This window comes from Bos indicus, chromosome X (assembly GCF_029378745.1).
Source record: "Bos indicus isolate NIAB-ARS_2022 breed Sahiwal x Tharparkar chromosome X, NIAB-ARS_B.indTharparkar_mat_pri_1.0, whole genome shotgun sequence".
Classification (NCBI taxonomy): Eukaryota; Metazoa; Chordata; class Mammalia; order Artiodactyla; family Bovidae; genus Bos; species Bos indicus.
Genome location: NC_091789.1, coordinates 34,505,950 through 34,533,848, shown reverse-complemented (window position 1 = coordinate 34,533,848; position 27,899 = coordinate 34,505,950). Strand labels below are relative to the sequence as shown.

Below are 27,899 nucleotides of genomic sequence, written 5' to 3'. Positions count from 1 at the left end.
TTGATAACAGGACTTCCACAGGACTGGGAAAGCAGGCTCTTGGAGGGCACAAACAAGACCTTGTGTCACCAGGAGCCAGGAGAAAGGAGCAGTCCCCACAAGAGACTGAGCCAGACTTGTCTGTGAGTATCCAGGTTTCTCCGGTGGAGGTGTGGGTCGACAGTGGCCTGCAGCTAATCTGCTAATAGGTATATAACGCCTTACTAAAAACTAGTAAGGGGGTACCCTTTCTGCCCCCTTCTGATGTCTATGTCAAAAGCTTTCTCTGTTTCTTTTATACTTTAATGAAACTTTACTACACAAAAGCTCTGAAGGATCAAGCCTCGTCACTGACCCCAGATCAAATTCTTCTCCTCCAGAGGCCAAGAATCCCGGTGTTGTTCATGGCTCAAGGCAACAACCTTTCAATAGGAAATTTGCTCTATTTACACTCACTTTTTATTAGCATAGTTATACATATTATTGTGTTAGACAATATGGAAAGTCCATGTTTTGTGTTTAACATATTTTTGTTTTTTCCATTTGGTGACTTTTGTTGAATTTTAGTTGTTGGTATTGACCTTTCTTTTCATTCTTGAATGAGTTAGAGGTTATACATCCTGTATCTCTTTTTTTAGTGGTTACCTTAATTTTTTTGCTATAGGAAATAGATATTTAAAAATAAACTTTTTAAGAACAGTTTTAGATTTACAGTGCAAAGCTAATACAAAGAGTTCCCATGTGCTCTACACCTAGATAGCTTCCCTTGTTATAACATTTTATATTAGTACAGTACATGTATCACAATTAATGAACCAACACTGATACAGTTATTAAAGTCCATACTCTATTCAGATTTTCTTAGTTTTTTACTTAAAGTCCTTTTTCTGTCCTAGGGTCTGATCCAGCGTACCACGTGAATTTCCATCATTACATCTCCTTTGGCTCTTCAAGCTGTGCCAGTTTCTCAAACTTAGTTTTTGACAGCCTTGAAAGTTTTTAGGAGTATTCAGTTCAGTTCAGTTGCTCAGTCATGTCCAACTCTTTGTGACCCCATGGACTGCAGCACACCAGGCTTCCCTGTCCATCACCAACTCCTGGAGCTTGCTCATACTCATGTCCTTTGAGTTGGGGATGCCATCCAACCATCTCATCCTCTGTCATCCCCTTCTCCTCCCGCCTTCAATTTTTCCCAGCATCAGGGTATTTTCCAATGAGTCAATTCTTCTCATCACATGGCCAAAGTATTAGAACTTCACTTTCAGCATCAGTCCTTCCAATGAACATATTCTAAACGGATTTCCTTTAGGATTGGCTGGTTTGATCTCCTTGCAGTCCAGTGGACTCTCAAGAGTCTTCTCCAACACCATAGTTCAAAAGCATCAATTCTTCACTGCTCAGCTTTCTGGTCCAGCTCTCATATCCATACATAACTACTGGAAAAACCATAGCTTTGACTAAAAGGACCTTTGTTGGCAAAGTCACGTCTCTGCTTTTTAATATGCCATCTAGGTTGGTCATAATTTCCCTTCCAAGGAACAAGCGTTTCTTAATTTCATGGTTGCAGTCACTACCTGCAGTGATTTTAGAGCCCAAGAAAATAAAGTCTGTCAATGTTTCATTGTTTCCCCATCTATTTGCCATGCAGTGATGGGACTGGATGCCATGATCTTGGTTTTCTGAATGTTGAGGTTTAAGCCAGCTTTTTCACGCTCCTCTTTCACTATTATCAAGAGGCTCTTTAGTTCCTCTTCTCTTTCTGCCATAAGGGTGGTGCCATCTGCATATCTGAGGTTATTGATATTTCTCCTGGCAGTCTTGATTTCAGCTTGTGCTTCATCCACCCCAGCATTTTGCTTGATTAATCAAGTATTTTGTAGGATGCACCTCAGTTGGAGTTCTTCTGCTCTTTTCCTTGTGACTATATGGGGCTTATGGAGTTATCCTTCCTTGAAAGGAAGACCACAGAGATTTAGTGCCCTTCTCATCATATCAAGGGAATATAGTATTGGGACTTCTAGTGGTCCAGTGGTTAAGACTTTGTACTTCCACTGCAGGGGGCATGGGTTCCATCCCTGGTCAGGGAACTAAGACTCCACATGCTGTACAGAAAGACCAAAAAAAAAAAAAAAAAAAGCAGGGAATATAGTATCAGTATAACTCATCACTATTAATCTTAATCTTGATCACCTGGCTGATGTAGTATATGTCAGTTTCTCCACTGTAAGGTTATTTTTCTCTTCCCCACCCCTTATACTATAATCTTGGAAGGGAGTCAGCACTTATGGAGAGGAGAAATGTCTACATAAATTAATTTGAATTCTTCTGTTTTTATGTTTTTGCTGTCATTTATATCAGCATAGAGTCATGGATATTTATTTTATACATAGGGTCATAATCCAGTACCACTTTATTTTGCTACTTTAAATTTTTCCAGCTTGAGCCATTGAGAACTCTTTTCTGTCAGTTCTGTGCCCCTTTGACATATACCCACCAATATAAAATATTTTTAAAAGTACTTCCTAGCACTGTAAGAAGCTCAGATCTCATCTAGATATTTCCTGTCCCAATTTAGAATCAGCTATGTCTCCAAGGAGGTCTGGTTCCTTTTATTGGAGAATTGTGTTTAGAAACCAAAATCTGGGTGCCGGGTGTGTTCATTGCTACTTGGGTGGTGTTGCTTCTAGGCCTTTTCATCTGACAGAGCAAGGGGATGTATATCTGAATACTAACTCCATGTATATGCACATGTTTGTGAATATTTCTATATGTAACCACACACACACACATATATATATATATAGCTAAACATTATTCATACTGATGTCTCCAATTCTAGTCAACTGTCATATGGATCTCTTTCTAATTCTCTCGTCTGTAACCTCCCTCTCCAGCAGTGAGAAACCTGGCTTCTGTAATCTACTGTCCATTTGCTTCCTTGTTTAGTTTCAGTATACATGCAAAGTGATTTGCTTGAGACTTAATGTGTATACCCTGTGGGAAACTACATGCCTACCTAGAGGGAAGGAAAGCTGTCAAGTTCAGTAGCGATCAGGGTTGGGCAGATGGGTCCACTTCTGAGGACAAATTGTCTTGTGAAAAAACCTTCTGCACAGCCTTTTTAGTTATGTGTCAGATACTAGCCTAGGTGTAGGTGCTGGGGTTGGTGGGGGGGAGCATGTCCTAGGTTGCCAAAATGCAGAGCAGCCTTTGTATGAGAGTTGGGATGGGGTGAAAGAACTTGGCTCATTATCAAAAGTCATACTATGAAGAAGTTTTTTCTATAAGGTTATATTAAATACTTCATTTTTCATACACTTGAACCTTCAGTCTTCTAGTGGACTGAGAACTGTTTTTTTTTTTTTGGTTTTGTTTTGTTTTTGCTGTTGTTTTGGAATCAATAGATTGCTTGTTGAGGGATATCAATTCAGTGTATCTTTGGGTGGCTTCAACTGATTTCCTTTTGTGGTATTGTCTTCATAATACTGTCTAAAGGGAAGTGACAGTTACAAGAGTATATTTGTATTATTTTATTTTTTTACAAGAGAGTTACATTTTTAAATCTTTTTTTTCTTTTTAATTTTCAGGATCTGGGGACACTGGCGGTTTCCGTCTGGAGGATGCAGTGGAAGGAACTTCTTCAGTAAAGCGTGAGTAGTAAATCAGACTATTAAATACATATAACAGTGCTTAATATGCGCTACCCATTTAGAATACACATTCTAGGAAAATAGTAGGTGGCCTGTTTCACTTAATCAGATATAACATGGTTATTATAATTTGAATTATTTAAAAGAAAATCTGGATATTTAAAATCCTTTGTTTCCTTTATGGAGAATACCAAAAATGTATAATAATTGACCCAGGATTTTCTCTGACTCAAGTCATAGCCCTTGCTGGTGTGACACCCCAGCAGTGACCTCCAAGGACTAGCTTTTTCTAGCTCAGAAAAAGATACCTTGAAATGAATAAGGGATTTGTTTCTCCTTTTAGATCTTTTTATAGTGACTATTCTTTATGTGGTGTCTACGTGTAACCTCTCAAATGCTAAGCTTTATCATCAATTTCTCTTTAAATTTTTTAAATTTAAATTTTTCTCTCAAGGTTAACCTTTTTTTTTTTACTTTTCTTTTTTTAATTTATTTTAATTAGAGGCTAATTACTTTACAATATTGTGGTGGGTTTTGCCATATATTGACATGAATCAGCCATGGGTGTACATGTTTTCCCCATCCTGAACCCCCCTCCCACCTCCCTCCCCATTCCATCCCTCAGGGTCATCCCAGTGCACCAGCCCTGAGCACCTGGTCTTATGCATCGAACCTGGACTGGCGATCTATTTCACATATGATAATACACACGTTTCAATTCTGTTCTCTCAAATCATCCCACCCTTGCCTTCTCCCACAGAGTTCAAAAGTCTGTTCTTTACATCTGTGTCTCTTTTGCTGTCTCACATATAGGTCACCATTACCATCTTTCTAAATTCCATATATATGCATTAATATACCGTATCGGTGTTTTTCTTTCTGACTTCGCTGTGTATAATAGGCTCCAGTTTCATCCACCTCATTAGAACTGATTCAAATGCATTCTTTTTAATAGCTGAGTAATATTTCATTGTGTATATGTAGCACAGCTTTCTTATCCATTCGTCTGCCAATGGACATCTAGGTTGCTTCCATGTCCTGGCTATTGTAAACAGTGCTGTGATGAACATTGGGGTACACGTGTCTCTTTCAATTCTGTAAACCATTCTTTTAAACATCCATGAATACTTAGAAAGTAAAGCTGATATTGCCCTTGGTCCCTCCTCATCCTGTAACACCTGCTCCCATTCCCCAGAGGGAATTGCCTAAGCCAATTTGGAATATGCTGGTCCCAATTAGTTTTCTCTGCTGTTATGAACATTTATATATATAGCTTGTTCAGTGTTTTATGTTTTACATAACATGTGTGCTGCTGCTGATGCTGCCAAGTCTCTTCAGTCGTGTAGGGCGTCTTCATTTCAGTTATATGTATATATTTCACAACTTAAAAAAAAATTAATATGTATTGAAGACCTGAGTAAATATAGCTCTCTATGGTAGTTTCCTTTGTTACAGGATGTTTTAACAAAGTACCACAGACTGGGTGACTTAAAACCACAGAAATTTGTTTACTCCCAGTTCTGGAGGCCAGAAATTCAAAATCACAGTGTTGGCAGAACATACTCCTCTTTGAAGGCTCCAGGTGAAGAATGCTTCCTTGCCTAACCTAGCTTCTGGTGGCTCCAGGTGGTCTTCAGCTTGCAGCTGCATGGCTCCTATCTTTGTCTCCATCTTCACTTGCCCTTCTTCATGTGTGTGTCTTCCCCTCAGTCTTTTATAAGGACACTTTTTGTTGAATTTAGAATCTACCTGGATAATCTCGAATTATCTCATCCCACGATCTTTACTTAATTACATCTGCAAAGACCCTTTTTTCCAAGTAAAGTCACATTCATAAGATTAGTACTTGGCTATATATTTTGAGAGCCACCATTAAGCATACTACATTTTATATCTCATACACAAACGTTTGCTTCATGAAACTGGTATTCCAGTGGTATGGCTTCAGCCATGGCCAGTGATGCTACTTCTTACTGGCAGACATGTGGTTTGTTTTTATTTTGCACAGTTACACATGGGACTTAAGTGAGCATTCTTGTCTGTTTCCTTTGTTCTCAAGTATAATGAAACTACAAGGCCAAAGGGTATATGTATTTTTTACTTTAATAGATGCTGACAAATTGTTTCCAAAATGATTGTGCCATCACGTACTCCCACTGATACTGTTATGAGTACCTTTTTCCCCAGACCTTCATCATCACCAAATTTTACCAATTAAAAACATTTTACCAGCATGATGGACGAAAGAGATCCTATTTTTTTTTTTTTTTGGCCATTTGCATTTTCCTCTTTGAATTGTCTGTTCATATCCTTCCCCCATTTTTCTGCCAAGTTGCTTGTCTTTTTTTTCTAATGAGTATGAAAGGTCTCTTTGTATATTCAGGATTGAGAAGGGCAGGGACTCAGGAATTAGACTGCGTGTGTCTGAACTCTGCCTCTGTCACTTATCAACTGTTACCTTGAGTGAGTTATCTTCCTTGCACCTCCATTTCCTCATCTGTTGCATGAGGTTAATAATAATAATGAATTAGTAATAATTGTAAGAGTTCAATGAGATGGCCCCTGTGAAGCATTTAGCAGAGGGCTTGATACAAGGTGAGTGCTCAGTGTCAGCCATTATTATTATTTGATTTCATTGGACGGACTTACTGTGGCTGGGCCTCTGGTGTAAGAGTCAAGCATATATGATGAATGTACACCTACTTAAACTGATCAAGAAAGTCAACATAATTCCCGTCTAACCTCCAGATAGAATTTTTGCAGAAATCAGATCAGATCAGTCGCTCAGTCGTGACCGACTCTTTGCAACCCCATGAATCACAGCACGCCAGGCCTCCCTGTCCATCACCAACTCCCGGAGTTCACTCAGACTCACGTCCATCGAGTCAGTGATGCCATCCAGCCATCTCATCCTCTGTCGTCCCCTTCTCCTCCTGCCCCCAATCCCTCCCAGCATCAGAGTCTTTTCCAATGAATCAACTCTTCGCATGAGGTGGCCAAAGTACTGGAGTTTCAGCTTTAGCATCATTCCTTCCAAAGAAATCCCAGGGCTGATCTCCTTCAGAATGGACTGGTTGGATCTCCTGGCAGTCCAAGGGACTCTCACGAGTCTTCTCCAACACCATAGTTCAAAAGCATCAATTCTTCGGCGCTCAGCCTTCTTCACAGTCCAACTCTCACATCCATACATGAGCACTGGAAAAACCATAGCCTTGACTAGACGAACCTTTGTTGGCAAAGTAATGTCTCTGCTTTTGAATATGCTATCTAGGTTGGTCATAACTTTCCTTCCAAGGAGTAAGCGTCTTTTAATTTCATGGGTGCAGTCACCATCTGTAGTGATTTTGGAGCCCAGAAATAGGCTGATCCTAAAATTCATATGCAAATTCAAGAAACCCAGGGTAGTCAAAACTGTCTTGAAAAGGATGTTAGAGGACTCACACTTCCAAATGTCAGAGCTTACTACAAAGCTGCAGTAATCAAAATAGTCTGGTATTTATCACAAAGGTAGATATAACTCAATGGAATAGAATTGAGAGTCTAGAGATGAACTATTATATCTGTGGCCTGTTGAATTTTGACCAAGGTGCTGAGACTGTTCAGCGAGGGAAGGAATGGTCTCTTCAATAAATGGTATTGGGACAATTGGATATCCACATACAAAAAGTAAATTTGGACCCCTGCCTCACACCTTATACAAAAATTAACTCAAAATGGGCCATATACATAAAAACAAACTTCTAAGAGATTTATAGTTTTGTGTATGGTGTGAGGTGAGAGCCTTGAGCATTCTCAGGCCTTTCCTGAGCATTTCCATAGTCTTATACATGCAGGTGGCCTTTTAGATTCCCAGGAAAATCAATATAGTTAATAACAGTGATGGTTTTAATGAAATCGTTTAACATCTCCAAAACCAAACACGACCAAACAACAAAACAAGCATAGTACATGTAAACACACCCCCAATTTGTAAGTTTGTTAATTTCCTGATGGAGAACTTTTTAATATCTCGGTCCCTTTCTCAGTTGTGTGCCAGCCCATCTGATCTTCATCAGCGCCCATTAGCCAGTGTGTCTGGGACCCATAGGACCACCAGAACATGTGTCTTTGGTGGAATGGCATCCTTTAAAACCAGGTCACTCTGCCATCCATTTTTTTCTATCTTAGCTTGCTTCTCATGCGACTGAGGTTTCAGAGAGATAGGCCCATCCGTCTCTCCTTGGCCTAGTTGTTTTTCCAGTTGGAGAACATTTCTCCTTTTTCCGTTGTATATTTCTTATTGAAAGAGTCCCTGACACCTCGGTCAGGGTATTTGTATGTGACATCCATTCATCCATATTGAACAATGTTTACTGGGTGCTTGCTCGTTGCCAGGCACTTCCCCAGGAGCTGGGCATGCCACATGGACTAGGTCGTTGCCCTCAGGGAGCTCTTTTCTCCAGAAGGACACAGTACATATAACAATTTCAGATGTTATGTTATCCAGTGCACTCCAGTGTTATGGAGTGCACTGGAGCAGATGCAATAGGGTGACGGGACAGGGGGGGCCCAAAATAGGGGTGACGACTTTAGATTAAGCAGTAGAGGCCTTTTGCAGGAAGGGCGATATGCAGGAGCAAGGAAACAGCCTTCAAAGCCAAGGGATCAGGTTTAAGAGCTGCGAGGCAGCAAAGAACCTCATTGAGTCTGGGGCCTAGAAGGTGGCCTGTGTGGCTAGAGTATGGACAGTGTTGGAGAAAAGGAGGAGCAGTTGGCAGGGGCTGGATCATTTAGGGTGTTAGCAGGTATGGTGACCACTTTATTATAAGTACAAGGGGAAGCTCCTGGAATATTTAAAGCTTTATTTAGAGAGAATTCCCATACCATACAACTCACCTATTTAAAACATACAATTTGGTCTTTTCTGGTGTATTCACATAGTTGTGCATCCATCACTATAGCCAGTTTTAGAGCATTTTATCACCTTAGAAGAAACCTTGTTCCCTTCCCTTAGTGCCCCCTGATTCCTTGATTCTTCCCCTCCCCTAGAGCCCCTGGCAACCACCAGTCTCCTTCCTGTCTCCCTGCATTTCCTTGTTCTGGGACATGTCAGTGGAGTCATATAATGTGTAGACTTAAATTTGGCTTCTTTCACTTGGAGTAACACTTTCAGGGTTCACCATGTTGGTTTCAGAATTTTGCCCCTCCCTCTCCCCTGCCTTCACACCCTCTTCCCTCATCTCTCCCCTTTTCACTCTGTGTGCAGTCATCTCACAGGGGGATCTGCTTTTTCTTTTGCCAAATCAAGCTTCTTATGAGTGCCCCAAATTTCTCCAAATGCCATTGACACTGTCATAGAGCCCCACCCAGGGGAAGCGGCCCAGCTTATTGACTGTTTGGTTGTGGCACACCTTACAAAGAGGCATTCCCAGCAGGAGTGCAGTGTTGCTGGCCACGTTCACTGAGCATCAGAGAATCTTTGTTAAGTCTGTCATTTTGAGCGAGGCTTCACAGAAACAGATGACTTTATTTTAGGAGCTCACTGCTTTGATGACCTCGGCCTACTCTTCTAATTCCTTGATAAGTAGCTAGACTTTGCTCATTTCAATTGTTGACGATAATAAATCCCATTTAAAGGCTCACGACTAGAAAATCTGAAGTTAATGGTGTCTTAAAAAGTACACAAATCCAACATCATGCTCTGCATCACCACAGGCTCAGGCTCTGATGCAGCAGCTGGTTACCTAGACATACAAGGAACATATACTCTTGAACTGGCACCTGTAGTTCTTCAGAGAAACCAGGATCCTCCAGAAACTGGGAATAGTAGGGTAGAGTCCCACAAAGCCATCGTGATCACGATGCTATGGCATGGCTTAAGGATAGACATGCAGATCAAATGAATACAAATTAGAGTCCCAAGTCCTTAGCATCTATGTTTTTTTCAAGCCAGAAGAAATAATTTTTACACAAGAGCTATATGAATCATGGATTTTAAGCTAATAATATGTAAGTCACAATTGCTTTTCTAAATATTGCACAAATGGTGGTTTCAGTAATGTCATTTCTCTTTCCTAACTATGTGTGTGCTAAGTTGGCTTCAGTGGTGTCTGACTCTTTGCAACCTTATGAACTATACCTGCCAGGCTCCTCTGTCATGGCAATAATACTGGAGTGGGTTGCCATTTCCTACTCCAGGGGATCTTCCTGACTCTGGGATCAAACCTGCATCTCTTATGTCTCCTGCATTGGCAGGCGGGTTATTTAGCACCACCTGGGAAGCTGTATTCCTAACTATACATATCACCATAATACAAGATATACATAAGGAGCCTCATTTAGACAGGTAAGCTGTACTTCTTCATTTTTAAAAATTTTTATTTCATATTGGAGGATAGTTGATTAATAATGATGTTAGTTACAGGTGTACAGTAAAGTGATTCACTTATACCCATAAAAATATCCATTATTTTTCAAATTACTTTCCCATTTAGGTTATTATAGCATATTGAGCCAAGTTCCCTGTGCTATACGGTAGGTCCTTGTTGGTTGTCTATTTTGTACTTATTCATTTTACAGGTACAAAGTCAAATGGAAATTATAGATATAAAACTATCTCTAAACTGATGATGTAGATTTTTTTTTGAAAAATACACAATGATAGCATGTGTCACTTGTGGTTCCCTTACCATAAAAATCAATCTACTGATTTGGCCTTCACATTGAAGTAGGCATTACACTTCACATTTAAGTATACCCAATGCCTTCCCTTCAGGGAAGAACCTCTTTGAGATCCTTATTTCCTTTCTTTTGGATATATATCCAGAAGTAGAAATGTCTATTTAGATCTTCTACCCCTTTTTTGATTGGGTTGTTTATTTTTTGATAGTGCTAATTTTAATTTTTTTGAGGAACCTCCATACTGTTTTCCATAGTGGTTACACCATTTTACATTCCCACTGACAGTGTATAAGGAGTTCCTTATTCTCCACATCCTCATCAACACATTTATCTTTTTTTTTTGATAGTTATCTTCCCAACAGGTATGAGATGATGTCTCTTTGTGGTTTTGATTTGCATTTCCCTGATAATTAGTGATGTGGGGATCTTTTCATGTACTCAATGGCCATTTGTATGTTTTCTTTGGAGAAATGTCTTAAGTGCTTTGCCCATTTTTAAATTGAAGTATAGTTGATGTACAATATTATGTAAGTTACAGGTGTACAATTTAGTGCTTCACAATTTTTAAAGGTTATACTCCATTTATAGTTGTTATATAATATTGGCTATATTCCATGTGTTGTATGATATATCCTTGTAGCTTATTTTATACATAACACTTTGTCCCTCTTAATCCCCCACCCCTATCTTGTTCCTCCCCCTTCCCTCTACCCCTGGTAACTACTAGTTTATTCTCTGTGAATCTGTTTCTTTTTTTTTTTTTTATTCACTAGTTCTATTTTTTAGATTCCACATATAAGTGATACAGTATTTGTCTGTCTGACTTACTACACTTAGCATAATACCATCCAAGTCCTTCTGTGTTGTTACAAATGGCTACATTTCATTCTTTTTTATGGTTTCCATATCTTTAGCTATTGTAAATAATGCAGCTATGAACATTGCTGTGCATGTATTTTTTTGGATTAGTGTTTTGGGTTTTTTTTTGAAATATACACAGGAGTGAAATTGCTGGATCGTATAGTAGTTCTATTTTTAGATTTTTGAGAAGCCTCCATACTATTTTCCATAGCAGCTGCCCCAATTTACATTCCAGCAGCAGTGCACATGGGTTCCCTTTTCTTCACATCCTTGCCAATAATTTTTTGTGGTCTTTTTGATGGTAGCCATTATGACATGTGAGGGTAATCATTGTGGTTTTGATTGACATTTGCCTAGTGATTAGTGATATGTCTCTTTTCGTGTGTCTGTTGGCCATCTACATGCCTCTTTTGGAAAAAAATGTCTGTTCAGTTTTTCTGACTATTTTTTAATCAGGTTGTTTGTTGTTCTGTTGTTGAGCTGTATGAGTTGTTTATATATTTGTATGTTAATCCCTTATTGATCAAATCATCTGTAAATATTTTCTCTCAGTAAGTTGTCTTTTCATTTTGTCAGTGATTTACTTTCATATGATGTAAGTTTTAGTATGTTATGTTTTTATTTTCACTCATCTCAGTGTATTTTATGATTTCCTTTGTGAGTTCTTCTTTGACCCCTTGTTATTAGAAGTGTACAATGTAATTTCCATATTACTGGAAATTTTTTCAAATGGCCCTATGTTAATGATTTCTGTTTTCATTCCACTGTGGTTGGAGAACACAATTTGTATGATTTCAGACTTAAAATATATTGAGATGTGTTTTGAAGCCTAGCATGTGGTCTGTCTTGGTTCAGAATGTCCCATGTGCAATTGAGTAGAATGTATTTCCTGCGTGAGGGGATGTGTTCTGTAGATGTTTGGTAGATCTGGTTGATTTATTGGTAAGTTGCATCAGTAGTGTCCGACTCTGTGTGACCCCAGAGACGGTAGCCCACCAGGCTCTCCCGTCCCTGGGATTCTCCAGGCAAAAACACTGGAGTGGGTTGCCATTTATTTCTCCAATGCATGAAAGTGAAAAGTCTAAGTGAGGTCGCTCAGTCGTGTCCGACTTTTTGCGACCCCATGGACTGCAGCCTACCAGGCTCCTCTGTCCATGGGATTTTCCAGGCAGGAGTACTGGAGTGGGGTGCCATTGCCTTCTTCTTGATTTATAGTATTGCTCAAATCTTGTATTTTCTTTTTGTTATATCTATGATTGAAAGGATTATATTGAGATCTCCAACTATTATTGTTGAACTGTCTTATGTTCCCTTCAATTTTGTCATGTTTTACTTCGTATATTTTGGGGACTCTATTGTAAGGTGCACATATGTTTAAAATTTTGTCTTACTGCTGTGTTTATCCTTTCATCATTATAAAATGTTACCCTTTGACTCTTGTAACAATTTTTGTCTTAAAGACTATTTTATTTGATAATAGTATCACTCTTACAGCTCTCTTAAGGTTGCTATTTGCATAGTATATCTTTATTAATCCTTGTACTTTCAACTAGTTTCTATTATTGCTGTTTTTTTTTTCTGAGTAGTTGATTAATGATTGAATGATTGCTGTGTATAAAACTAAACCTGTTTCATCTCTGCCTCTCCCATTACTTAAATTTCATTTCTCTCTACTACCTCCAGTTGTAGGAATAGTTATAGCATAGTCTCTTTTTTGGTTTCATTATTTTAATTTTATTCTATTTTTAGTTTTTTAATATAAATTTATTTATTTTAATTGGAGGCTAATTACTTTACAATATTGTATTGGTTTTGCCATACATCAACATGAATCTGCCATGGGTGTACACGTGTTCCCCATCCTGAATCCCTCTCCCACCTCCCTTCCCATACCATCCCTCTGGGTCACCCCAGTGCACCAGCCCCGAGCATTCTGTATCATGCATCGAACCTGGTCTGGTGATTCATTTCACATATGATATTATACATGTTTCAATGCCATTCTCCCAAATCATCCCACCCTCGCCCTCTCCCACAGAGTCCAAAAGACTGTTCTATACATTTGTGTCTCTTTTGCTGTCTTGCATACAGGGTTATCATTACCATCTTTCTAAATTCCATATATATGCGTTAGAATTCTGTATTGGTGTTTTTCTTTCTGGCTTACTTCACTCTGTATAATAGACTCCAGTTTCATCCACCTCATTAGAACTGATTCAAATGTATTCTTTTTAATGGCTGAGTAATACTCCATTGTGTATATGTACCACAGCTTTCTTATCCATTCGTCTGCTGATAGGCATCTAGGTTGCCTCCATGTCCTGACTATTATAAACAGTGCTGCGATGAACATTGGGGTACACGTGTCTCTTTCCATTCTGGTTTCCTCGGTGTGTATGCCCAGCAGTGGGATTGCTGGATCATAAGGCAGTTCTATTTCCAGTTTTTTAAGGAATCTCCACACTGTTCTCCATAGTGGCTGTACTAGTTTGCATTCCCACCAACAGTGTAAGAGGGTTCCCTTTTCTCCACACCCTCTCCAGCATTTATTGCTTGTAGACTTTTGGATCGCAGCCATTCTGACTGGTGTGAAATGGTACCTCATAGTGGTTTTGATTTGCATTTCTCTGACAATGAGTGATGTTGAGCATCTTTTCATGTGTTTGTTAGTCATCTGTATGTCTTCTTTGGAGAAATGTCTGTTTAGTTCTTTGGCCCATTTTTTGATTGGATCATTTATTTTTCTGGAGTTGAGCTGTAGGAGTTGCTTGTATATTTTTGAGATTAATTCTTTGTCAGTTGCTTCATTTGCTATTATTTTCTCCCATTCTGAAGGCTGTCTTTTCACCTTGCTTATAGTTTCCTTTGTTGTGCAGAAGTTTTAAATTTTTATTAGGTCCCATTTGTTTATTTTTGCTGTTATTTCCAATATTCTGGGAGGTGGGTCATAGAGGATCCTGCTGTGATTTATGTCGGAGAGTGTTTTACCTATGTACTCCTCAAGGAGTTTTATAGTTTCTGGTCTTACATTTAGATCTTTAATCCATTTTGAGTTTATTTTTGTGTATGGTGTAAGAAAGTGTTCTAGTTTCATTCTTTTACAAGTGGTTGACCAGTTTTCCCAGCACCACTTGTTAAAGAGATTATTTTCTCTCCATTGTATATTCTTGCCTCCTTTGTCAAAGATAAGGTGTCCATATATGCGTGGATTTATCTCTGGGCTTTCTATTGTGTTCCAGTGATCTATATTTCTGTCTTTGTGCCAGTACCATACAGTCTTGATGACTGTGGCTTTGTAGTAGAGCCTGAAGTCAGGCAGGTTGATTCCTCCAGTTCCATTCTTCTTTCTCAAGATTACATTGGCTATTTGAGGTTTTTTGTATTTCCATACAAATTGTGAAATTATTTGTTCTAGTTCTGTGAAAAATACTGTTGGTAGCTTGATAGGGATTGCATTGAATCTATAGATTGCTTTCGGTGGTATACTCGTTTTCACTATATTGATTCTTCCAATCCATGAACATGGTATGTTTCTCCATCTATTAGTGTCCTCTTTGATTTCTTTCACCAGTGTCTTATAGTTTTCTATATATAGGTCTTTTGTTTCTTTAGGTAAATATATTCCTAAGTATTTTATTCTTTCCGTTGCAATGGTGAATGGAATTGTTTCCTTAATTTCTCTTTCTGTTTTCTCATTATTAGTGTATAGGAATGCAACAGATTTCTGTGTATTGATTTTATATCCTGCAACTTTACTATATTCATTGATTAGCTCTAGTAATTTTCTGGTGGAGTCTTTAGGGCTTTCTGTGCAGAGGATCATGTCATCTGCAAACAGTGAGAGTTTTACTTCCTCTTTTCCAATTTGGATTCCTTTTATTTCTTTTTCTGCTCTGCTGTGGCCAAAACTTCCAAAACTATGTTGAATAGTAGTGGTGAAAGAGGGCACCCTTGTCTTGTTCCTGACTTTAGGGGAAATGTTTTCAATTTTTCACCATTGAGGATAATGTTTGCTGTGGGTTTGTCCTATATAGCTTTTATTATGTTGAGGTATGTTCCTTCTATTCCTGCTTTCCGGAAAGTTTTTATCATAAATGGATGTTGAACTTTGTCAAAGGCTTTCTCTGCATCTATTGAGATAATCATATGGATTTTATTTTTCAGTTTGTTAATGTGGTGTATTACATTGATTTTGCAGATATTGAAGAATCCTTGCATCACTGGGATAAAGCCCACTTGGTCATAATGTATGATCTTTTTAATGTGTGGTTGGATTCTGATTGCTAGAATTTTGTTAAGGATTTTTGCATCTATGCTCATCAGTGATATTGGCTTGTAGTTTTCTTTTTTTGTGGTATCTTTGTCAGGTTTTGGTATTAGGGTGATGGTGGCCTCATAGAATGAGTTTGGAAGTTTACCTTCCTCTGCAATTTTCTGGAAGAGTTTGAGCAGGATAGGTGTTAGCTCTTCTCTAAATTTTTGGTAGAATTCAACTGTGAAGCCGTCTGGACCTGGGCTTTTGTTTGCTGGAAGATTTCTGGTTACAGTTTCAATTTCCGTGCTTGTGATGGGTCTGTTAAGATTTTCTATTTCTTCCTGGTCCAGTTTTGGAAAGCTGTATATTTTTAAGAATTTGTCCATTTCTTCCAAGTTGTCCATATTATTGCCATATGATTTCTGGTAGTAGTCTCTTATGATCCTTTGTATTTCTGTGTTGTCTGTTGTGATCTCTCCATTTTCATTTCTAATTTTATTGATTTGATTTTTCTCCCTTTGTTTCTTGATGAGTCTGGCTAATGGTTTGTCAATTTTATTTATCCTCTCAAAGAACCAGCTTTTGGCTTTGTTGATTTTTGCTATGGTATCTTTTGTTTCCTTTGCCTTTATTTCTGCCCTAATTTTTAAGGTTTATTTCCTCTACTAACCCTGGGGTTCTTCATTTCTTCCTTTTCTAGTTGCTTTAGCTGTAGAGTTAGTTATTTATTTGACTTTTTTCTTGTTTCTTGAAGTATGCCTGTATTGCTATGAACCTTCCCCTTAGCACTGCTTTTACAGTGTCCCGTGGGTTTTGGGTTGTTATGTTTTCATTTTCATTAGTTTCTATGCATATTTTGATTTCTTTTTTGATTTCTTCTATGATTTGTTGTTTATTCAACAGAGTGTTGTTCAGCCTCCATATGTTGGAATTTTTAATAGTTTTTCTCCTGTAATTGAGATCTAATCTTACTGCATTGTGGTCAGAAAAGATGCTTGGAATGATTTCCATTTTTTGAATTTAGCAAGGCTAGATTTATGGCCCAGGATGTGATCTATCCTGGAGAAGTTTCCATGTGTGCTTGAGAAAAAGGTGAAATTCATTGTTTTGGAGTGAAATGTCCTATAGATATCAATTAGATCTAACTGATCTGTTGTATCATTTAAAGTTTGTGTTTCCTTGCTAATTTTCTGTTTAGTTGATCTATCCATAGGTGTGAGTGGAGTATTAAGGTCTCCCACTATTATTGTATTATTGTTAATTTCCCCTTTCATACTTGTTAGCATTTGTCTTACATATTGCGGTGCTCCTATGTTGGGTGCATATATATTTACAATTGTTATATCTTCTTGGATTGATCCTTTGATCATTATGTAGTGTCCTTCTTTGTCTCTTTTCACAGCCTTTGTTTTAAAGTCTATTTTATCTGATATGAGTATTGCTACTCCTGCTTTCTTTTGGTCTCTATTTGCATGAAATATCTTTTTCCAGCCCTTCACTTTCAGTCTGTATGTGACCTTTGTTTCAAATTGGGTCTCTTGTAGACAACATATATAGGGGTCTTGTTTTTGTATCCATTCAGCCAGTCTTTGTCTTTTGGTTGGGGTATTCAACCCATTTACATTGAAGGTAATTATTGATAAGTATGATCCCGTTGCCATTTACTTTATTGTTTTGGGTTTGAGTTTATACACCCTTTTTTGTGTTTCCTGTCTAGAGAAGATCCTTTAGCATTTTTTGGAGAGCTGGTTTGGTGGTGCTGAATTCTCTCAGCTTTTGCTTGTCTGTAAAGCTTTTGATTTCTCCTTCATATTTGAATGAGATCCTTGCTGGGTACAGTAACCTGGGCTGTAAGTTATTTTCTTTCATCACTTTAAGTATGTCCTGCCATTCCCTCCTGGCCTGAAGAGTTTCTATTGAAAGATCAGCTGTTATCCTTATGGGAATCCCCTTGTGTGTAATTTGTTGTTTTTCCCTTGCTGCTTTTAATATTTGTTTTTTGTGTTTGATCTTTGTTAATTTGATTAATATGTGTCTTGGGATGTTTCACCTTGGGTTTATCCTGTTTGGGACTCTCTGGGTTTCTTGGACTTGGGTGATGATTTCCTTCCCCATTTTAGGGAAGTTTTCAACTATTATCTCCTCAAGTATTTTCTCATGGTCTTTCTTTTTGTCTTCTTCTGGGACTTCTATGATTCAAATGTTGGGGCGTTTAACATTGTCCCAGAGCTCTCTGAGATTGTCCTCATTTCTTTTAATTTGTTTTTCTTTTTTCCTCTCTGATTCATTTATTTCTACCATTCTATCTTCTACCTCCCTAATCCTATCTTCCGCCTCCATTATTCTACTGTTTGTTCCCTCCAGAGTGTTTTTGATCTCATTTATTGCCTTATTTATTATATATTGACTCTTTTTTATTTCTTCTAGGTCCTTGTTAAACCTTTCTTGCATCTTCTCAATCCTTGTCTCTAGGCTATTTATCTGTGATTCCATTTTGTTTTCAAGATTTTGGATCATTTTCATTATCATTATTTGGAATTCTTTATCAGGTAGATTCCCTATCTCTTCCTCTTTTGTTTGGTTTGGTGGGCATTTATCCTGTTCCTTTACCTGCTGGGTATTCCTCTGTCTCTTCATCTTGTTTATATTGCTGTGTTTGGGGTGGCCTTTCTGTATTCTGGCAGTTTGTGGAGTTCTCTTTATTGTAGAGTTTCCTCACTGTGGGTGGGGTTGTATGGGTGGCTTGTCAAAGTTTCCTGGTTAGGGAAGCTTGTGTCAGTGTTCGCCCAGAGCTGGATTTCTTCTCTCTGTCACTTCCAAGGCAGTTCCCTCTGTTTTAGCTTCTTCTGTTTGCTGGTCTTTTCAGTGTCTAATTTCCACCCTGCCACAAGGGCACGGTGGTGGACACTTTTTTAGGCTCACTTGTTCAGTCGTGCTGTGGGGAGGGAGGGACGCTGCAAACTATCCCACTTTAGAGTATATAAGTCATACACATATATATATATTCTTTATCCATCTACTATAAACTTATATCCTTGCCAGCATTAGTTATGTTAATTTAAAATTTTGTTTCACTAATTTGGTAGCAAAATGAAAAGTTAGTGTAGGGAGTTTGGGGGAGAATGGGTACATGTATATGTATGGCTGAGTCCCTTCGCTGTAAACCTGAAACTGTCACAACATTGTTTGTTAATTGGCTATACCTCAATACAAAATTAAAAGTTAAAAAAAACAAAACAAAACAACACTGGCGTGTTATCACAGTGTCTCGGCCACACTGGGTTTGCCCCCACTCACGGTGTGTGTGCTTTCCCTGTCAACACTGCTTAGGCTCTAGGTTGCTCCGCCGGGAACTGTCTGAGGCCGGCCCTGGGTTGTATGCACTTCCCAGGTCTAAGCCACTCAGGTTCAGGCGCTCGGGTAGTCCTCAAAGGCACAGACTCGGTTGGGCCTGCGTTTTGTGCCCTTCCTAGGTCTGAGCAGCTCAGGTGACCAGGTGTTTGGTGAGCACAGTTGCTGCGACTTATCGCCTCCCCAGTCCCTGCTGGTCAGATTTCTAGGTGTACAACTGGCGCACCTTCTCAGGCGGATGCTGACCATCCAGAATCCCAAGAAGTCTTAGTTAGCAACAAAGCCTGGTTGCAGTTTGGTAGATAATGCCTCTCTGGGGCCTTGATTGCCCCATTCTGGCTCTGGCCTTGATTGCCCCCTTCTGGCTCTGGCTGCCTGTCTCTGGAGGGGGATGGTCTGCAGCCGGCTAGCTCTGCTCAGTCCTTTGTTCTGTGAGTGGGCCTGATGGTATCTTAGGTTAGGGCTTTCTGCATGGTAGCTATCCCACAGTCTGGTTTGCTAGCCCAAGTTAGTTCCCTCAGATTGCCCTTGGGGCATTCAGGCTGGTCTTTACTCTAAGCAATGCAGCCCGTGCCTCCCTGCCCAGCCCGGGCTCGCTAGTGGCGGATGCAGACGTCTGTGCTGCTTCTCCGCTGGGGGAGTTGCCATTGGGCACGTAATCTGTGGGTTTTAATTATTTATTTATTTTTCCTCCCAGTTATGTTAGCCCTCTGCAGTTCCAAGGCTCGCCATAGACTCAGCAGTGAGAGAGTTTCCTGGTGTTTGGAAACTTCTATCTTTTTTAAGACTCCCTTCCCGGGATGGAGCTCCATCCCTACCTCTTTTGTCTCTCTTTTTGTCTTTTATATTTTTCCTACCTCCTTTCGAAGACAATGGGCTGCTTTTCTGGGTGCCTGATATCCTCTGCTGGCATTCAGAAGTTGTTCTGTGGAATTTACTCAGCATTCAAAATGTTCTTTTGATGAATTTGTGGGAGAGAAAGTGATCTCCCCGTCCTATTCTTCTGCCATCTTAGGACCACCTCTAATTTTATTCTATTTTTAAACAGCATAATCTTGTTGCTTAAGGAAAGAAAGTATTGGAAAATTATGCATGTCATGTCATGTAATTGATGTGAAATGTCCACAGTTTTAAAGGAATGTGGTTGAGCTGAAAGACCTAGTATTACAGCAGTAACCACACTTATATAGAATATTTTGTTGGTGCTATAACCACTTTCAGTTTATGAGACACTCCAATACTCAACTGGGAACATAATGTCGCTTCATCCCTGGGTGATGTTATCTGTGACTGCAGTACCAGGTTAAGAGTGGTGGAAACCAAGGCTTGGAGCTCTCAGGGGTTGTGCTCAAGCTCTGGAACCCCCTAAAGCATGTGGTCATCTCCTGTAGATGTGGGCTCAAGTCCCAGCTCCACTAATCAGATTAATCAAATGTGGGATCACGTCCATCTCACCACCCATCCTCTGAAGAAAAGCGAGCAGAACTTGTTTCATCTGAACCTTGCTACATCTCTTGGTCATCCTCAGAGGCCTTGGAGGGGACTCAGGGACCAGGAGTGCTGAGCTCATGCTGTGACTTCCTGACCATGCCATGGCTGCTGTGTGTTGTTGGTAAATGTGCTCCTCTTGCTGTCTCCCTTCCCCCTTTTAGAGAGATGGGATCATGTCACCACCACAACCAGGAGACCTGGAGCGACCAGAGCTCCAGCAAAGCCTGCAGGTAACTCGGGTGTTCTGAGGAGGGTACAAAAGATGGATTCCATGGAGCTCGCTGTGGGGTGGTGTCCAAATGAGCGACCTGTGATTTAACCAACTGACTTTCTCATTTATGTTGTAGGGCCCCCTGCAGAAGATGATTTTAACTTGGCTGATGCCTTGGATGATCAAAATGATCGTGATCATGACCGCAAAAAGCCAAGTATAGGAGGAGGAGGTAAGTCCAAGTTGGCCCAGGCCAGCACCTTAGCTTCCTGGTCAGGGTGTAGCTCCTTAAGTACAATAGCCCACGGAGCTACTCCTCCTGGCCTGGCAGGCCTGGGGGTACTTCAAGGCCCAGCAGGACCTGACAGCAGTGGCTGACAAACATTTTGGTCTCAGGACTCACCAAGTTATTGAGGATCTCTATTGAGATGTGGGTCACATCTATTGATATTTATCATCTTATATTAAACCTAAAACCAGAAAAATTAATTAAACATGAACAACAATAAACACACATGTTAACATAAATAGCACATTTTTATGAGAAATAACTATGGCAAGATAAAAAGACAACTTAGTGAGGAAAAGTGGCATCATTGTACCTTTTGCAGATTTCTATAATGTGTATTTTAGTAAAAGAGCTAGACTCTCACATTTCCTGATGGACTCATTTGTGATATGTTGTTATGTTGTGTATTTGAAGGAGATCTGGCCTCATAATAGATATGCTGTTGTAAGGGGAAGAATATTTTAATAGACTTTTCAAATCATTGATTAGTATCATTTTTTTGATAAGACACCCAAACTTGGCCACTGGTTGTTTGTTATAGGTTAAGTGCAGTAGAATATGAAACCATATCAATGAACTTCCCATACTCTATTTCATTAAATTCCACAGGGACTCTCTAGTACTTTTTAATGGAACTTTTATCCATTCATGGTTTTGTGCATTACACTTTGGTCATTTGGAAAATATTGATGTTCTGAGGTCTTTTGAGCTTCAAATAATGCCTTGTTTCATTATGCAGTGCCTGAAATTCACATTTGTTAATATCACCACCCATCTCATTAGAAAAAGTCTTTATATATTGGAAAGCTGTTAAACTCACAGTGGTAGATATAGATTTTTCAAAATTCTCTTTTTTGTTTGAAATTTTATCACTGGCAACAAATATTGCCAGTGGTGTTCTTTAAAGGGACAGCCCCATTTTATTCATTTTCAAGAAAGCATCTGCCAAATACTCAAGTCGCCATAACCATAGTTAGCACATTGTTCTTTCTTTCTAGTAAAAGTTATCTTCTATGACAGAAAGCAACTAATACAAAGCAAAATTGAAACAGTCACACATGTGCTTTTTTGAGACAACTATAGGAGAAGGCAATGGCACCCCACTCCAGTACTCTTGCCTGGAAAATCCCATGGACAGAGGAGCCTGGTAGGCTGCAATCCATGAGGTCGCTAAGAGTCAGACACGACTGAGTGACTTCACTTTCACTTTTCACTTTTATGCATTGGAGAAGGAAATGGCAACCCACTCCAGTTTTCTTGCCTGGAGAATCCCAGGGACAGGGGAGCCTGGTGAGCTGCCGTCTATGGGGTCGCACAGAGTTGGACACGACTGAAGTGACTTAACAGTAGCATAGGAGAAGGCAATGGCACCCCACTCCAGTACTCTTGCCTGGAAAATCCCATGGAGAGAGGAGCCTGGTAGGCTGCAGTCCATGGGGTCGCTACGAATCGGGCACGACTGAGCGACTTCACTTTCACTTTGGTGCATTGGAGAAGGAAATGGCAACCCACTCCAGTGTTCTTGCCTGGAGAATCCCAGGGACGGGGGAGCCTGGTGGGCTGCTGTCTATGGGGTCGCACAGAGTCGGACACGACTGAAGCGACTTAGCAGCAGCATAGGACTTTGGAGTGGAACAGAAATGCTTTAAGCATGCTTCCCATTTCATCACACAGAATGTTAAAAGATGTGTACTCAATGGTTGAGCTATAATAAAATAACTTTTTTGGTTTCCTTGTATTAGTTTTCTATGTTGCATAACAGATTATCACAAATGGTTTCCTTTGGTGAGGAGTTCAGCAACACCTAAGCTGAGTTTTCTCTTCGGGGCCTCAGGCAGCCGCAGTCATAGTGTTATCTGGGTCTGGGGTCTCAGCTGAGCTTGGGTTGTCATCCAAGCTCACGTGCTTATTGGGAGAGAGCCATTATCCTTGCAGTTCTAGAATGAATGGTTGCTTGCTTCTTTAAAGCCACCAGGAGAAAAACAGAGATGAGATGGGGAGAGAAGGGAAATTGGGAAGAGGGGTAGAGGTGAGGGAGAGGAAGACAGTCTATTGCTTCTAGTGTGTGACCTCAGGAAGGGGTCAGCTGTGTTTTGAAGGACTCACTTGATTAAGTTCAAGCCCCCCAGGAAAGTCTCCCTTTTGATTAATGTGAAGTCAAACTGATCAGGTTACTGCAGAGTCCCTTCACTTCAGCATATAATATCAGCTATTATATGCATGGGGTGAAGCCATCCCATGCATGGTCCCCCCGAACTCAAAGTCAGGGGATGCTGGGGTATATACACTGTGGGGGAGAGATTCTGGGGGCCCCTTTAGAGTCTTGCCTACCGCATTCATCACAAATCCTATTCAGTGGCAATCACTTTCTGGGTATGTTAGACAACATTAAGTAACAGATTTCTAGTCACTGATAAATGTTTTTGGGAATTGAGATGTGTGTTTCATTTTCTCCAGGTTTTTCAGACAAGGATCTTGAAGACATAGTAGGGGGTGGTGACTACAAACCTGACAAGGGTAAAGGTAGGAGCATCGATTTGTCCAAATGGCTTATTCTCACTAAAGACAGGATTACACAGCAGCCAGGTTGGGAGAGTGGTTCTCAGCCAGCCTCTGGGGCTTCGCTTGGAATGATGGAGGCTGTGCAGCTGTTGTCAGTGGAGGGGGGGCGGGTAGTGGATTTATAAGACTATTTGGAAAAGCCACATATTTCCCCTGATGTTCCTTAAGCCATGGCACTGCACAGGATAATGTGTCCATACTAGCAGATGTCATTTGCCAGTTGGCACTAGTTATTGTACCTGAAGTCAGGGGACTTGCTGGGCACAACCTTCCCAACCTGGGGAGCCTGTCACTCTTGGGATGGGAGGAGCGAATCTCATCATGAGAAGAATTATTTTTAAGACACCCATAGCAAGTCAAATATCTTTTAAAATATCTTTTGATTCTGAAATAGTTTAAGGCTCACAAGAAATTGTAAAACTAAATAAATAAATTGTTCAGGAGAATTCCTGTGTACCCTTCACCCAGCTTCTCCTGATGTCCTAACAAAACTATAGTTACGTTGTCAAAACCAGGAAGCCGACACGGGTACATTGCTGTTATTAAGTCATATATAGACCTTACTCAGATTTCATCAGATTTTGTATATACTTGTGTGTGTGTGTGTTGTGTACACATGCACTTGTGGGTCGATGACATTTTATCACAGGTAGGTTTGAGTGACTGTAACTACAGTCAGGACACAGAACTGTACTGTCACCACAGAGAAACCACCTCCTGTCAGCTCTTCATAGTGATACCCTCCTCCAAGGCCAGATACTTTTCATTCCCCCCAAGTCATGCAAAGATTTAAACCTTTAATCTTAATATGTTGTCAAGATCTGATCCTAGTATGGAGACAGTGTTAGCCAGACTTGATGTGGCAAAATTACTTGTGGTTGTAACCTGTTCTGGTGATGTTATAACTCATCATTAGTGATGGAAATTTTTATAGTTGTAATTGTGATGGTAACATGTTGTGATGCTAAGTTGTGGCTGTAGCATTTTGTAGTGATTCCCTGTTGTGGTTGAAACTGTGGTTGTGAGTATAACAAATTCTGAGTGTAACATGTCATGAGTATATCTAGTGTCAGCCTGCTACATTCCCCATAGTTCAGGCTGTGTGCCTTTCGTGTGGGAACAGTGTTGTCTTCTGATTAAAGGATACTGTAGTCAAATCAGTCCTTCAGAACACCTTTCCAAACAGTTCCATTTTGAATAAAAAGCTCTGAAAACCTCTAAATGAAACTCACAGGTGTCAGGAGAACATGGAACATTTAAAGGGCAAACCCAGCAAATTAGCCAATTACTCCCAGTGACAAATGGTATTTCCAGATGGTGAGAAGAGAGCAGTAGCAGCGTGTGTAAGCATGCCCACAAATGAAAGTCTGAGTGAGATGTCAGGGGATTTCCTTATTAGCAAGGAAGAAGTATTAGGAAATTCTTTAATTAGGGTCATATTTGAACTTCTCTTGTAAAGAATAATCAACTGTTAGCATAAGTTATGCCCTCTGTCATTATAGGTGTCAGACAAAAGAAAATAGAGAGTCTGAGCAAAAAAAATATGAGTGTGAAACTGAAACATAGGTTATGATAAGAACATGATGAAATTCTCATACACTGTCCTCTATGCAAACATGCTAATGCCATGTATGAAGATAAAACATTATATTTAAATAAATGTTGATCTTCAATATAAAACAATCCTAAGTAGTGAATTTTCTAACCTTGAGTTTTAGCACTTAGACTCAACCATAATTTTGGAGTGTATTTCTGAAGTAGTATGTTACCTGTTATATATTTTTTCTCAAGAAAACATTTCTAATGGCCCTGTGGGGAAAACACAGACAATCTCTCATCAACAGGTCCCATCAGCCCTGGTGCCATCAGCCTCCTCCTAGTATTTTCACTGACTGCATCTCCTCATTGTCCCCTCTGTGGTCTGTTCCTCAGTGTATGCAAGCCTGTACTCCCATTTCCCCAGAGCTGCTCTTTCATCTCCGGTGACTTCTTGGTGGTAACAGCCCTCTGCCCCACGTGACCTCTGCAGCATACTTTGCTGACCACCTTCTTCTCCACATTCTTTATTTCTGGGTCCTTCCTGGCACTCTCCCACTTTCTTGGTCTCATTCACTTCTTCCTGAATACTGCTGCCTGCTGGGTCCGTTTCCTTGGGCTTCCAGTTTGGTATGTCATTCTCTTCCCACTGAGGAAGAGAATTAGAAACCAAGATCTGGATGTTCAGTATATTCTTTAGTGGGATGTTGCTACTTCTAAACCCTTAAACTGGGCAGACCTACGAAATAGGAAGTATATGGATGTATTTTAAACCATATACACGTATGTATCTATAATTATTTCTGTATTTATTCATCAGCATCTATATTAACCTAAACATGAATTCATACTTAAGCCTTTTGGCAGTAGATCACAGTTGGAGACATAGTATTCTTTCCTTATTGATCTTTAACTTCTGTCTCTGACCATGAGAAACCTACCATCCATCAACTATTTGCTTACTTGCTCAGTTCTGATACTATACATGTATATAGCACAACCAGAATTGTTCATCCTTACTCCTTGAGAAACAACTTTACCAATTACAGTCCAGTGTTTGTTTTTCTTCTTTTGGCTTTACCTCATAGTGTCTGTCAAAATACCATTTGTTAAAAGTTGCTCACATAACTCCTTTATTACACCTCCATTCAGTGCAGTTTTTACACACATTTATAATGTAGATACATTCATTTGTCACAGTCTACATTCCGTCCTGGCATCTCCCACTAACCTGGTTGATATTTTGCTTTGTTCTTTTGCTTGTATACATCATTAAAGGTTATTCTTTGTGATATGTATTCATATGGATTTTTACAAATGCATATAGTCATATGTCTACCACCCAAGTAGCATACAGAACAGTTCTATCACCATAAAAATTCTCCTATACACCCCTTTGGTACTCAGCCTCTGTCTTTCCTCAACTGTAATCCATTCTCTCTTAGCACAACCACAAATCTGTTTATCATCTCAAGAGCTTTGCCTTTTTCTAGAATGTCATATAACTGGAATCATACAGTATATAACCTTTACAGACTGGCTTATTTCACTTAGCAATGTGCATTGAAGGTCCTTTATGTTTTTTCATGGGTTGATAACTCATTTCTTTATAATAATATTTCATTGTCTAGATGTACCGCAGTTTGCTCATTCACCTGTTGAAGGACATCTTGGTTGCATTTAGTTTTTGGTGACTATAAATAAAGCTACTGTAAATATTTATATACAGGTTTTTGTGCAGACATAAGTTTTCAGTCCACTTAGGTAAATACCTAGGTATATAATTGCTTGGTCACATGGTAAATCTAGCCTTACAACAAACTTCCCTGTCTTAGTTGCTCAGTCATATCTGACTCTTTGTGACCCCATGGACTATAGCCTGCCTGATTCCTCTGTCCACAGGGATTTTCCAGGCAAGAATACTGGAGTGGGTTGCCATGCCCTCCTTCATTGGATCTTCCCAACCCTGGGATCAAACCCAGGTCTCCCTCATTGCAGGAGGATTATTTACCATCTGAGACACCAGGCTGTCTTCTAAAGTGACTATACCACATATACCCAGAGAAAACCATAACTCAAAAACACATATTCACCCCAATGTTTGTTGCAGCACTGTTTACCATAGCCAAGAAATGGAAGCAGCCTAAATGTCCATCAACAAATGAGTGGATAAAGATATGGTGTGCATGCATGCAGGCTAAGTCACTTCAGTTGTGTACAACTGCAATCCTATGGACTGTAGTCTGCCAGGCTCCTCTGTCCATGGGGATTTTCCAGGCAAGAATATTGGAGTGGGTTGCCATGCCCTCCTCCAAGGGATCATCCCAACCCAGGGATCGAACCTATGTCTCTTATGTCTCTTGCACTGGCAAGTGGATTCTTTACCATTAGTGCCACCTGGGAAGTCCCAAAGATGTGGTACACATATACAATTGAAAGCCATTAAGCCATAAGATTCTGAAAGAGATGGGAATACCAGACCACCTGACCTGCCTCTTGAGAAACCTATATGCAGGTCAGGAAGCAACAGTTCGAACTGGACATGGAACAACAGACTGGTTCCAATTAGGAAAAGGAGTACGTCAAGGCTGTATATTGTCACCTACTTATTTAACTTCTATGCAGAGTACATCATGAGAAACGCTGGGCTGGAAGGAGCACAAACTGAATCAAGATTGCGGGGAGAAGTATCAATAATCTCAGATATGCAGATGACACCACCCTTATGGCAGAAACTGAAGAGGAACTCAAAAGCCTCTTGACGAATGTGAAAGAGGAGAGTGACAAAGTTGGCTTAAAGCTCAACATTCAGAAAACGAAGATCATGGCATCTAGTCCCATCACTTCATGGGAAATAGATGAGGAAACAGTGGAAACAGTGTCAGACTTTATTTTCTGGGGCTCCAAAATCACTGCAGATGGTGACTGCAGCCATGAAATTAAAAGATACTTACTCCTTGGAAGGAAAGTTATGACCAACCTAGATATCATATTCAAAAGCAGAGACATTACTTTGCCAACAAAGGTCCATCTAGTCAAGGCTATGGTTTTTCC

At 39.8% G+C, this 27,899-nt stretch overlaps 1 protein-coding gene across 2 annotated transcripts in view; it reads left to right on the top strand.

Moving 5' to 3' along the window:
* CD99L2 (CD99 molecule like 2) overlaps positions 1-27,899 on the top strand; it is a 121,709-nt gene that overhangs the window by 74,277 nt on the left and 19,533 nt on the right. For both annotated transcript variants that reach the window (XM_070784887.1, XM_070784888.1), the window contains exons 2-5: positions 3,567-3,629; positions 20,409-20,477; positions 20,595-20,690; positions 23,205-23,270. In XM_070784887.1, coding sequence (XP_070640988.1) covers positions 3,567-3,629; positions 20,409-20,477; positions 20,595-20,690; positions 23,205-23,270 — 294 coding nt within the window. The remainder of the gene's footprint in view (positions 1-3,566; positions 3,630-20,408; positions 20,478-20,594; positions 20,691-23,204; positions 23,271-27,899) is intronic.